The sequence below is a fragment of the Rhinolophus sinicus genome, linkage group LG06, assembly GCF_036562045.2.
Source record: "Rhinolophus sinicus isolate RSC01 linkage group LG06, ASM3656204v1, whole genome shotgun sequence".
NCBI classification, from domain to species: Eukaryota; Metazoa; Chordata; class Mammalia; order Chiroptera; family Rhinolophidae; genus Rhinolophus; species Rhinolophus sinicus.
The window spans coordinates 125152506-125167302 of NC_133756.1; the positions used below are offsets into that span (position 1 = coordinate 125152506).

The following is a 14797-nucleotide window of genomic DNA, read 5'->3' on the forward strand; positions in this document are numbered from 1 at the left end:
GATTGGCCATCCTCTTGGGAAAAGAAAATATAACCCACCTTGACTGACAGTTACAGTTTTCTAACAGAAAAAAATAACCAGTAAAGGGAAAGAATCAATGATAAGGATAGGGAAAATACCTGAGAATAGAGTTAAGTACAATATATACACACTGGAGTAAATAGTGAGGCTTCTCAGGGCGGCCAGTTAGCTCAGTTGGTTAGAGCAAGGTGCTCATAACACCAAGGTTTGCCGGTTCAATCCCCGTATGGGCCACTGTGAGCTGCGCCCTCCACAATTAGACTGAAACAACTACTTGACTTGGAGCTGATGGGTCCTGGAAAAACACTCTTAAAATAAAGTTTAAAAAAAAAATAGTGAGGCTTCTCCTGAGTCCAAACTCTTACTTTTATTTTTAAAAGTCTGGTAAAAATTTATTCAATTACATTTTATACAGTAATAGTTAGTGAACTTTGTCCAAAAGGTTATGTTTTAAGTTCATTTGTAAAAATAACAAAAGCTTTATCACTCAGTCTCTGGTCAATAAGAAAGGAAGGAAACCCTGCTAGAAATAACAATAAATAATTTCACACAAAAGGCCAGATGACATAAGAATAGTATATTACTCAATATATTTTCTTTGTATTTACAGTAAATCCATTTGTTAATACTGTGATAGAAAAAATAATAAATCAGTCCACATTATGTAGTAGAAACAGGCTTTGAGGATGATCATACCTCTCACAATAAAAACATACAAGGATTTTCCCCACAGCTGAAGTACTTTTCAACATAACAGTCTTGGGTAAAGGTAAAACTGACAGAGTACTTTACGTGTAAGTTATGTCCAAGAATCAAGCATATACCATTAAGTAGCAGCAAAATGCTGTTTCGTTTTTCCAGGACTATTTAAATAGAGTTGTGATCATGTGAGAAGTTAATTATACTTTGAGTTATAAAAAGTGAAAACACTAAATTGGGAAACTGCATTAATCAAAAACAGCTCCAAACAAAAAAGCCATCAACAGAAATGAAACAAGGCATTCTTGTAAGTGTATCATGCAAAGGATAATTACATAATACATACTTTAATGACCAGACTAATAAATAAATGAGGTAAATTTTACAGTCATTGAACAAATAAACTATACCTTAAATGTTGCGCTGTCACTATTTCTGTTTCAAAATATAAAGTAATATTAAATCTAACATCTAAAAACTACATACTTTGAATGTTTGCTTTTTTGATCCCCTTTTAAGATAGTAGAGGGGAACTGTGTAACAAAATATTTCTGAATATAAATTATCACCAATATGATACAATTATCATGTAATCACTATTTTGTATATGCACAGTGGAAATACTGTGAAAACTAGAAAAAAAGATGAAAATAGACTGGTCAGAATTTTAAATTTCAGACTAATCCATGATATAATCTAGAACAGCAAAAAACAATAACAAAATTCACTAAATAAATATAACTTGATATCCTTCCCAAAGTCAGTAGTCCACTAAGATGCAACTTCTGAACAAATCCATTACCGCAAACAGAAAAAGAGGAAAAAGATGTAAATATCTTTTGAGCTTTAGTTTTAAGTTTATGCTCTGAAAGAAGGCTAGTATTAGCCAGAACTACAATATTATTTATAAAAATCTAGAATCTTTCCTTTTATATATCTATTTTAGTTATTAGTAAGAGATGAGAGAGAAAACTATTAAAATATCAAGTCAAGGGTAAGTATCTATAGCCAGTTCATGAATATATTAAATTGAATGAATCAACTAGGTCAAGAATTTCTTACCATGCCATTACTAATTATCTATAGCTACCCTTGGAATAGTAATTTACAAGATGGCTACCATAACTACTGACAGCATTTTCCATAGTATATCAATTTTCATTCTCATTTTCTTCTGTCCCTTGACACTTAAATGCGTTATTTTAACTGTCTTATAGGAAATTTTATTTTACAAATCCCTTGTTTCAATTACTAAAGAGGTGATTTTAACACATAAACCTGCCAATCCTGAGATGATGATGATGATGATAGGAAAACTAAAAGCCAGATGATTTTTTCACACAAATTTCTGCTTTAGTTTTTTTTGGAAGATGGCTGGGAGGATAGAGAGAAGAGCCAAAATCATTAGAACAAATACTGAGTTCCAGGAAACAGCTTCCCCTGCTGTTGTAAGCTGGTACAGTGTTGTTCCTGCCTTGATCGCTACAAAAGAGGGAGGTGCGACACCTAAAAACAAAAACAGTAAGAATCATCAATTGTTTTTTATAATTAAAATTTTCTGCATGTAAAAAATTTATTTTAAGAATACAGTAATCTCCATTTTGGAAATTTTTAATTTCATTTAAAGCCCCCCAAGTTAATATTTCCATATAAAGAATTACATATTTCATAATCACGTCTTAAGGATAATAGATTTAAAAACCCAAGAAAAGTTCCCAGGAAATTATTTTATTTGTTGGTGCAAAAGTAATTGCGGTTTAAAAGGTTAAACATAATTGCAAAAACCGCAATTATTTTTGCACCAACTTAATATAACATTTATCAAGAGCCTTTAAAAAAAAAAGAATATGCTCTGATCCAGAAATTTCAACTTTAGGAAATAACAGTACGTATGAGCAAAGATCTAGTCTCAAGAACGTTCATCAAATCATTATAGTAATAAAAATCTGGAAATAATCCAAATGTGCAAAAATAAGACTGAGTAAATTGTCTTCATCCCTGGTAGAATATACTTAAAAATGAAGTGGTAGGTGATACTCAGAAATGGAAAGATACTCCAAATATGAGTAAAAGAATATTTTAAACAAGAGCACATGCAAAATGATCACATTTCATTAAAAACCAGAACAAACTGAAAAAAAATGCTTTACCCCAAACTGAAATTAACTAAATCTCTAGGTATTTCATCTGTAAAATTTGGACAAAAAATCTCTTCTCATTCCATGAATGCTAACATTATTTTATAAAATCCAAAATTACCCCAATGAGATTTTTAAGTTTGTCAATGAATTTTTCAAAAAGTAACAATAAAAAAATTGATTTTGATTCTTTTCAAAAAGATCTATTCTCATAAGTATTAAATTTTAATTTAACACTCACTGTATGAAAAATCTGCTAAACAATTCAACTTAAATCTGAAAGAGCAGAATACTCTTACTTAAGAACCATCAGAATTAATAAAATATATAAATGAATCTTTATGTCCACTGATTAATTTCAAAATTAAATGTCAGCTCCTTGAAAGCAAGAACATTTGTTAATCCTTGTTTCCCCCATACTTTTGGTACTGCCCATAATAAATAATGGTTTTAATAAAGTGAAAAATAGGATCAACTCTCTACTGAAAATTAAAGTTCAATATTTCAGTACTTGATTAGAAAACAAAGGAGAAAATTATTCAAAAACAGCACCTTGATTTTTCCCCCCCTCTCCACTGAAGGAGAGAATGGAGTTTTAAAATGCTGCTTAATACTTCATGATTGAAAAAATATCCAGTAGAGTGCTCTTCTTTAAAAGAAGTATCACAAAAATCAACATAGTCCAACAAACATATCTGAGCATCTATTTATGAAGGCCAGGCTGTGTCATGGTCCTGGCACGTCTGTGAAGAGGTGAATTCTAGCCTAGCTGGACATTGGTAGTTATGTACACAATGAGTTCTAACACAGCATAAACTAGGGGCCTTACCTAGAAAAGTGCCAATAAAAAAAACTTTCAAAGGTACATTTATTACAGGAGATGTAATGTTAATAAACCAATTAGGCAGAAATGGTGTTATTCTCAAAAATATAATGTAGTTAATAAGATGTTCTCTATGACGTTCAACCTGTCATAAGAAAGAAAAGAATTAGGATCAAGATGTAGTCAATCTTGAAAATAAATGCTTAATATAAAATACTTTATTTCAAATTCTCCTCTTTGATAGTTCAGAGTTTATCCATTAGAAATGATCAAAAGAGGAGTTTGAAATTATAATGAACTACTTATCAAATGCTCATTACCAGAACTAAATAATATGGAATGAGAGGTTTTTTTAAATTGTGCTTCTAGCTTAACATTACACTACTAAAGATGGTTCTCCATCAGCCTATGAGTACATAATGATGGCTCAACAATGACATTTTAAACATAAAATGGCAAATTTAAACTTATGACTAGATATAAAATATACATCAAGTAACCAACATTTTAAGGCCTTTAACTTCCTACAATGTAAAGGACTAGGATAACACATCAATATACCTAGCCTCCAATTTTTTAAAAATTCAGATAATCTTTATTTCATGTTATTATAATATCACATGAGTGAATTCATTCATTATTGATAAATGAGATTAAACAAGTATATGGAAATATTTAATCAATTAAATATAAGCAGTGGTTACAGTTAACATTTCTTTGAATAACTAATAAGCTCAATTACAGAAAACAGCAATTCAAAAGAAAACTTACATGTAAAATGATTTTAATATTCATTACATATGTGGTAAAGTGAGAAGAGCATTAACCTACAAGTCTAGATCTTGCTTTACATGGAAATGTGATTTGGGGCCAAATGTTTAATTTCCGTTAAAGTCCTAGTCAGTAAAACAAAGGGGTAAGGCTAAGATCTCTAAAATTCCCCCAAGATTTAACAGTGTTTCTTTTGATTCTTTATTAAAATAGGATTTTCTAAGCAATATATGTTGGACTTTTCTGTGTAACAGTGCTTATTTTTATTATTGCTAGTCTTTACAGTAATCCTAAATGAAGATAACGTTGTTCCCTCTGATGAAATGCTTTATTAAAGGAGCGGGCTGATACAAGTTCTTCAGTGACCCGCTGACAGCATAACTGCATCAACACAGAACAGGTGAGGCAGCTACATATGTGGATTCCTTTACATCGACATTTTGACTTCTGCTCTAATTGAACTTACTAGGAATGAAGATTTATAATTACTGTTATAGGTACAAAAACTTTGTATTTGAAATTATTAACCTTCATTATTTACCTACCGCTTGATTTTGTTTTGGCCAAAAGATCATTTTTATTAAAGCCCTGAGTCTGTTAATTTATGTAGAACTATACATTAACCCCCAATTAGCCAAAGAATTACATTAAATAATTAAAAACTACATGTTTACCTGCTGTGACCATTTTACTGCTTTCTCTGTTAGGTATTTGTACACAACTGGCCTCCCAACTAAATACGAGAGCATGTAGCAGAATGAGGCACCGAGTCCAGAACACTAGAAAATAACAAGAAGCCATAAGCATTTTGTATTTTTCCATCTTATTCACATGAATGTATTCATTGAAGGAAAAGCTCGACTAGTTTACTTCTCTTGGGGCGTAGGGAGAACACTCTGCATGGCATCCCTTGCAGAGAACAGGAACCCATTGCATCTAGTCCTTTCTCAAACCAAATTATAACTAAAATGAGACCAGCTACAACAAACTGGCATTTGTGATTAAATTTAGTGACTATATCCAAATAGTTAATGTTAGCCTTTAGCCTAAGAATAAAACTTCAAGAGCCGATTTTGTTTTCAATTGCAATGCTTGAAAATACCACCCCCAGCCCTGGGCCTTAACTCATTTTGCCCACCGACACTCTTGGACTATTTTTATAAAACACATAAGAAAAGGTAAAAACAGAGCCTATGAATGCAATTAAGGCTATGATACCCCAGTCCGAGGGAAAAAAAACCAAACCAAACTATAACACCTCCTTATGAAGGGTCTTAGATATTACTTTAACATTAAACACCTCTTAAAACTAATGAGTTTATGCTTATATTAACTAGCGGGATTAGTAATGCCATCCTCCTCCTCATTCTATTTAAAGTATGATTTTTTTTTTCTAGTCTCCCAATTTTACTTTATATACTTACCAAACAAACAAGAAATAAGGCCAGTGGAAAGGGATAAAGAAACCCTGAGAGTATACTGAGGAATATGGAGCCTGGAATAGCAAATGTTTGCAAGCTGTTAACTTTTAAGTTAAGGATTAAAACATAATTAAGTGGAATTTTTAAAAGACAAATCCAACATTTCAGGAAAAAAGTATCAGTACATAAATTAGCATGTTAAGATTATATCCATATTGCAGTATTAAAAAATAAAATTATAGTCAAAAATTTAAAAATATGACTCCTTGGTTGTAATGCCTTTAACTCGAAATTGAACATTTACTAACACGTACCAGATACAGAGGAATTCGGCCAAAAAAACAGGAATTAGGAATTGGAAGGAAATAAAAAAAGACACAGAAGAAAAAGTTCTTCAGTAACCTGTTAAATAATATGCTTCTCAAATGCATTGCATTTACTCCCCAATGTTTTCAGGAAACATGATTTCCGTGGAAATCTAGGTACATATAAAGTATAATAATTACTTATTTCTAATTTAACTTATTGATATTTGCCTCAATTCACTAATTTAAAGAATGGGTGAAAATTATAGTAAAAATCACAAATCTTATTTTGAAAACAATTGTTTTCAACTTTCCTCTAGTTGCTAGTTTTGTCTTGGAGCCAAAACTAAGCCACATGATTTACTTACAAGGCAGACTGAGTGAACTCCTTCAACATCTCTCCTTCCTACTTTAAAATTTCTATCTTCATCCATTAAATCTCCTTTTTTCTCTAGTTTCCATTTTACTCATGTTTTCATTTCAGTTTTCTTCCTTCTGGGTTCTTTCTCAAATTCTTGCTCTTTCATGGGATCTGTCCTGTATAAAACCACTCAGATGTCCATAAACCAAAGAATATCTAGGCTTTCCCTGACAGAGGTGTATCTGTCTCCTTGTTACCCAGCTTACCGGTCCACCTCCTTACTGAAATATCCTCGCAGCCTAAGTTAACGACTTTTTCTCAGGTCATTTTTTAGTGACCCCTGCATAGGATTAAACATCCTCTCTCATGAAACTTCCTTTTCTTCCACATTACAGATCATTCCTTCTCTAGTTTTTTCCTTCTCCTCATCCTCAAATCTGGGGCCTCTCTAATGCTGTTAGCCACACTCTCCCTTTCCTTTAACAAAGACAGCAATTTCCATGGCTTCAAGTATATGGCCATATATACCGATAACTGAATTCTCTATCTCCCATTCAACCTTTCCAGTCAAATAACCATCTCAAATAACCGTCTTTCCAGTCTTAAATTTTCCGTCTACTGCATATCTCCATTAAAAAATAATTAAAAATAAGCTTTATTACTTTATTACAGAGCTCTTCAGAACTTGATGGAAAGTTTGAAACACATATGAAAGTAGAAAAACTAGTATTATAATGTCCTATAAAGCCATACACAGCTTCAACAATTAACACACAATCTTGGTTTGTCTGTATCTCTTACATTGGATTATTTTGAAGAAAACCCCACATATATCATTAAAAATACGCAACTACTTTAATACCTTTAAAAGAATTCCTTTTCTTTTTAACATAAGTATAATACCACAGTCAGAATTCAAGAAATTAACTATAATACCTTACTATCCTAAATATCTACTGGGGATGCCAGAAAAATGTATCCACATGACTTGTATTCATCTTTTGTTATTGGTATATATTTTTACAATTTTAATAGTTTTTCCTTTTTCTTTTATCAGTATATATTTTTACAATTTTAAAAGTTTTTCCTTTTCAAAAATGTGCACACATTTTTTTGATACCCTCTGTATTTAGTCTGTGTTCAGATTTCCCAAAATTTTTCTTTTACAGCTAGTTTGTTCAAATCAGGATTAAAAAAAAAAGCCCACACATGGCATTTGCTCACTGTAGCACTTAAGTGTAGTTTCCTTTTTTTTTTTCCTTTCAATTTATTTGTTGAAGAAACCAGGTCATTTGTGGAATTTACCACTGTTTGAATTCTGCCTATTGTATCCCTTAGAACGGTTTAATACATTCCTCTTTTATTTTTTAGTATTAACAAAGCCATTTTTCTCTCTGCATGAAAATGTAACTTGAGCTTAACTTTCTAGTTTTATTTAGATCTGTATTTCTTTTCTCTTACATGAAAAAAACTTCGTTCTTAATGTCACAAATACCTATTTGCTTTACATACTATTAAATATGTCTTATATAAAATATATACAGTAGTATAGTTCTGAGACTTTTTATATATTTAAGAATTTCAGAACAATATTACCAACAATATAATAACTGAGAATAGTTTGATTTCTTTTGTATTTATCCCAGAAGGGATATACAGTCACATTATTGTTTTCAAGGTTATTTGAAATAATTCCTCTAGATAGTCACATCCCCAACAACTGAATATACTGTTAAATTCATCATTTAATTTTGCTTTAGATTTTAAAAAATTTTGGTAAAATTTACCATCTGAACCATTTTCAAGGGTACAGTTTGGTATTAGTTAAGTACTATCACATTGTTGTGCAACCCATCTCCAGAACTCTTTCCATTGTGCAAAACTGAAACTCTATACTCTTAAACAACACTCCCCATTTCCTCCTCATCATAGCCCCTGATAACTATTCATTGACTTTCAGTCTCTATGAATTGGACTACTCTAGGTACCTCATACACACAGAATTATATGGCATGTCTTTTTGCAACTGGCTTATTTCACTTAACATGATGTCCTTAAGGTTCATCCATGTTGTAGCATGCATTAGAATTTCCTTTTTTTTTAAGGCTGAATAACATTCCATGGTATGTACATACCACATTTTATTTATTCATCCATTAAAAAACACTTGGGTTGCTTCCACCTTTTGGGTATTGTAACACTGCTATGAACATGGGTATCTCTTCAAGACGCTGCTTTCAATTCTTTTGGTTATATACCCAGAAATGGGATTGCCGAATCATATGGGAATTCTGTTTTTCATTTTTTGCAAAGACATTATCTGTTTTCCACAGTCGCCGCACCATTTTACATTTCCATCAAGCATGCATAGGGGTTTCAATTTCTCCATATCCTCACCAAAACTCGTTATTTTCTAGTTTTTTATAGTACCCATCATAATGGGTATGAGGTTGCTTTAGTTTTCAGATTCCTGTTTCTCTTTTCATTTTAATTGGTTTTATAATGATGTGAAATATAAAGTCAAACTTTAAAATAATTTTGACACAATAAAATAATTTAGAGAAGTTTCACTTTGATCCCTGTTTCATCTCTATCACTTAATAATATATCCTCGATATAACGCCTTAAGAGCACATATACTTCTCACCCTTTTTAACAGCTACATAGTACTCGTGTTTACATTTACCATGGTTTCTTCAACCAGTCCCCTACTGACTGACATTTGGGTATAGATACTTCTATTTGAATATTTAAAACTCAGTATATCTTTTTTTTTTTCTTTTTTTTTGCTCAAGGTGCCGTGTTCAATCTTAGTTGCAGGGCGCTGCCTACCATTACTTGCGTGACTCCAGAAATTGAACTGGCAACCTTGTGGTTGAGAGTCCACTGGCCCATGTGGGAATCAAACCGGCAGCCTTTGGAGTTAGGAGCACGGAGCTCTAACCGCCTGAGCCACCGGGCCGGCCCCAAAACTCAGTATATCTTAAATCAAAGTAAATGTTAATCTCCTTTCCCAACCACAAACAGGGCCCTTTACCTATTTCACTTTTTTCTAATAGGTCAAAAATACAAATTCAAAGAACTTCCAAAAATAAGACCGGCATAATATTAATAATTGCTGAAAATGGGTGATGGACACATAGGAGTTCATTATATGATTTTCTTCACTTTTGTGTATGTTTTAAACTTCCCATAAGAAATTTTTAAGTTACTCTTTTAGCCTCAGGGAAACAAACAGGAATGAGATGTTGGTGACACTTTTACTGTCAAAAGTTCTCAATGACTACTCAATACCAAATGGATATTCTAAATTCCTTAGCGTGGTACTCGAAGATCTCCATAATCTGAGTACAGTGCCTAGACAATCTTCCTAAAATTAATTCTAAATAAATAAATAAATAATAAAATTAATTCTTAACCCTCCCCTGCCCGCACCTTATACCCTACCTAAACTGGATTACTGATCACTTCCTAATCATGCCTGGTGCTCGTAAGCGCTGCTCTAGACTTGCTCTGTCTAGAATGCGCCATATCTCTACCCATAACTACCTATTATTCCAGATGGAAATAGTTCTGCTTTTGAATGCTCAAAACTAGATTTGTACTTAGCATATAATTAGTATTTTTAAAAGCTGGTTAAATGAATACGTGCTAGGGATGAAGTAATTGTAATGTAAAAAGTGATTTCTATACAAGAGTTTGAAGCTAGGTATTATAAATGAAGGTCCTAGGACTGCACTGTTGAGTAGAGCCCACTAGCCACATGCACCTGTGGAGACGATGAAATGTGTCTAGTCTGAACTGAGATGTGCTGTAAGTATAAAATACACACATTTCAAAGACTTACTATCAAAAAATAATGTAAATTACCTCAGTAATAATTTTTATGTTGATTACATGTTGAAGCAATATTTTTGATATATTGGTTCAAGTAAAATGTATCATTAAAATGCATTTCAGGTGTTTTCTTTTTACTTTTTCAAATGTGCCAGCTAGAAAATTTTTAAATTACATGTGGTTCATATTAAATTTCTATTAACCAGTGCTGTACTAGTTATATGCCCTAAGATAAAGTTTTTCTCATTCTAAAAAAGTATCTTTTTAATACTCAACTTAAGATTCAAAAGTGTAAATAAAAAAAAATTCATAAAACATTAACAAATTATCTTATAAAAACTCTAAAACGTGATGCAAAATCATTACAATTATTTAATTATTAAACAAACAGTAATATGCAATAAAACCTTATAAATGGACATTAACCAATAATTTAAAATTTACAACCAAGTGTATTTTGTAATAATAAACCCATTCCTACACTTCTAACTCACTTTCTACAGGGCACTTTATTCTCTTCTACTAATTTGCATGCAGATATTAAGACAATCAGGCTACAACATTACCTGATAGGTGGTCAATATTCATTTATACTATCTGGCTGATTGACCCAATGGGTGGGCATTGCCTTTATTCCTCAGCCATATATCCCTCCCTAAATGGGGCAAAAATGATGATTTTCTAAAGTAAATAGAAACTATATGCCATGTTCATAAAATGTTCATAAAAACTTTACAAAGCCAAATAAAAGAGATAAACCAAGTTTTTTTCTTATTTGGGGAAAATATTTTAATTTATGGTTAAAGAATATAGACGGAAAATAACCTGTGAGCCTAATACTAAAGATTTCAGATGGGTGACAAAATGGAATAGGAAAAGGCAGCAGTTATGGATTTCTTAAACCAGTTTATATACAATTAAAACAGTTTATATACAAATAACTGCCCCAAGTGACCTGTCAAAAGACAGGTGTGTAATAATTATTCTCCAAATTTTCCCCAAATTCGAATTTTTCTAATAATACATAGGGAAGATAATGACAAAGCATATATCTACATAAAGTATGCTACCTAAGTAAAACTGTATGTCACCAGCTGAGTAAAAGAGCAATGTTTGTATTAACAGCAAAAGCTTTCATAAATGTATTTGTCACTAAGATATATATATATATATATATATATATATATATATATATATTCCAAAAGAAATCCAAGAAAAGAAAATGCTATTGAATTTTATGAGAAAAGGTTTTAGTTGAAAAGTCCAACAAACCAAAAGAAATTCTGGACACAAAAAAGAGAAGCAAGCATAAAAATAGTATGAGAGAATAACAAAGCAACTTGCCTTTTTAAAACAAAAGCTGGTTTTAAAAGGACAATGATTACTGTTACAACATCAAAGATGTTTTTCATTAACTGAGATTTGGAAAATAGAATAAAAGATACAAAAAATCAGAAATTAAAGTCCACAAATTGCAAGATTTAATCACTAGTAGCATAAGCAGCTTGAAAATATTTAGAAAGAATAAAGTTATTTTCCTGACTAGTTAAAATACAACACATACATTTATAAAACAAAGAAATAAGTACTTACATACTATGAAAAAAAAAAATCCTTACTCTTTAAATGACTAAGTATCCTCTTAGGATTTTTTTTTTACAGAAAAAACGATTAAATGGAAGAAAAAAAATCATGAGGAAAAATGCATAATATAACATGTAGAAAAGCAAAAATATTAAATACAAATTATATCGTCAAACCTAAGGAAATTTTTAAAAATTATGGTATGATGACTATTAATTCAAAATAATTATTTAAATTAAGACAATCAATTAACTAATAATAGTAAATAAAATAATTATCTCAAATACAAAGGAAAGGAAAATGTTTATAAGTAGAATGAGCAGAATACAACAAAACTGGTAATAAATATCCAGAAATAATAACTGAGTTGAAGATATAGGATTAAAGAATTTTTTACAATTTTTCAATATTCTATTTAATATCACTATACTGCATTAACAATTTGTTAAAGGAAAAAGTTACGCATAACTGAACAAATCTTTTACAAAAATCTTTTTCTTGAACAAAAGTAGAAAACATTTTTCAATTAAAAGGATACAAAATATATGTAGCAAAATATGCTACAAGTACTTGTACATAAAAGGTGTCCTTATATTTGGATAAAACTTTTCCTAGAGCCTTGGCATCATCCATATCTCTGGGAACCTTCATATTCACTCTTTCTTCTCTACAGAAATAAAAGTGAAAAATTTTAGATCAGAAATTTGCCAAGATAATTAACATTACAGTCAGTCAACTTCAAAACATGAAGTTTTATCCAAAATGATGGTGCCTTGATCTGTAACATGTTAAGTATAAATTCACAATTTTTAAGTTCAAAAGTCTAAAATTATTTGTTTTTCAGTGCTTTAATATAATTAATATAGTGAAACATGTACTCTATATATGAAAGCTCAGGATGACCCAAATTAAGAAGATTAAAAGCATCTGCTTCAAAGTTAGTGTAAATTTTGAATTAAGAAATGAACCACTGATGTTAGCAATATTTAAAACATTTTTAACATTATTTTGGGTAATTCTCATGATAAGCTTAAGTCAATAATCAATTACAACTGAAATTAAGTAAAAATTTTATTGAATTTATAATTTACACCTTTTCTGCAATATTCCACTCGAAGTTCAGATAAAAACTTAAACATTGTCTATGTTGTACATCTGAAACTAATATAATATTATATGTCAACTATAATTGAATAATAAATTTAAAAAAAACTTAAAACATTTCCCTTTCTATTAATTTTACTTTATATTTGGTTTCTTGTTTGGAATGGAATGATTTCTTGCTCATAAAAACCTCAAATAATTATCTTTGCATTTAATGTATATTGTGCCAATTTATTTACATGATAAAATTTAACTGACCTTGGACAATAATGACAGAATGCTGTTTAAGTCCTATAAAAATAGCAGGTAAATGGGTTTTCCCATCACAAATTTAAAAACTGAGAAAACTCTTTATAGGGGTGTACATGCACACACATACAACACAAACACAGAAAGAAATAAGAATAAAAGGTTTATAATAGCATATTATACATGTGATGTTATTTTCAGAACAGACTGGGAACAAAGACAATCTTAATCTACACTCTACATTCTTTCCCTCTTTCAAGTCAGCTTTTTATTTCTTACTGTTTGATCAAAACCAGAAAGGATCTAAAATTCAATCATACTAATATTAACACAATACAACATGCCATCCTCCCAAAGGCATTTACATTGATGCAGAAATCAAAGTATTAAAATATAAACAGGTTTAACTATAAATTTTCAAGCATAAGAAATTGTTAATGAAAGGAATTTAGAGGAACAGGAACTTCCTGATACCTTGAAATGACATTTCAGTTATACATTACCCCACCAGGCTGGCCCTGGTTGAAAGTCTAACTACATTTTAGTAGTCCCATACGTAATCCATGATTACACAAGGGTCGTATTATTGTGGTTAAATAGCCATGGGATATTTTGCCCTATTAAAGTATGTTTCAGGTCCATAATCTCTTCCCTAAAATTCAAGAAACTCTGAAAACCAACAGTTCTTTATAATTTGTCAGCAAAACTTAACCCACACTTACATGAAGTTCTTTATAGTCTTTTATGATGCAGGTTTCTCTGCAAAACTATTAATGTATTTGATTATGGGTTGCTGCCCCAGATTCCTGCTGGAGGTACTACATAAAGTTATTTTTCAAAAATGAAAAAACTGTAATTCTGAAACTCATGTCACCCCGAACGTTTTCGCTAATTGGGGATGTGTATTAGATATGCAAGTCTTTTATAAGGTCCATTTTACTGTGAAAAGTACCTATTCAACACTATATCATTTCCATAAAACATGGAAGAGAAAAAGAGCTAAGTGACACAGATGTGGTAAGTGAGGAAATGAATAGAAGCAAGACAAAAATTGGTCACAAGGAAAAGCAGGAAGAGTGAACACAGGTATAGAAAAGGCGGAAAGCAGAGACCATCAGTGTTTTTCAAACTGCAGGTCAATACCTTTATGGACTGTAAAATAAATTTACTTGGTCACTACTAGCATTAAAAAATAAAATGAGCTCTTCCCTTAAGCAGCCTGAGGTAACTCAGAAAATGGTTCGTTATTCGCTTGACCCAGAGAACCCCACAAAAGCATGTAAATCAAGAGGCTCAAATCTTCATGTTCATTTTAAGAACACTCGTGAAACTGCCATCAAGGGTATACATATCTGACAAGCCACCAAGTATCTAAAGGATGTCACGTCACAAAAGCAACGTGTGCCGTTCCGTCATTACAATGGTGGAGTTGGGAGACATGCCCAGGCCAAACAGTAGGATTGGACACAGGGTCAGTGGCCCAA

At 31.2% G+C, this 14797-nt stretch overlaps 1 protein-coding gene across 4 annotated transcripts in view; it reads right to left on the reverse strand.

Annotated features, from left to right (window-relative positions):
* Positions 1-583: 583 nt before the first annotated feature.
* TMEM41B (transmembrane protein 41B) overlaps positions 584-14797 on the reverse strand; it is a 36917-nt gene continuing 22703 nt past the window's right edge. For 3 of the 4 annotated variants that reach the window (XM_019728837.2, XM_019728857.2, XM_019728848.2), the window contains 5 exons: positions 12499-12627; positions 5877-5970; positions 5127-5231; positions 3688-3826; positions 584-2226 (listed from right to left, as the gene is read on the reverse strand). In XM_019728837.2, coding sequence (XP_019584396.2) covers positions 2057-2226; positions 3688-3826; positions 5127-5231; positions 5877-5970; positions 12499-12627 — 637 coding nt within the window. In that variant the 3' untranslated portion in view covers positions 584-2056. Of the gene's footprint in view, positions 2227-3687; positions 3827-5126; positions 5232-5876; positions 5971-12467; positions 12628-14797 lie in introns of those variants that run through there. The other variant, XM_074335972.1, reaches the window with a different exon arrangement.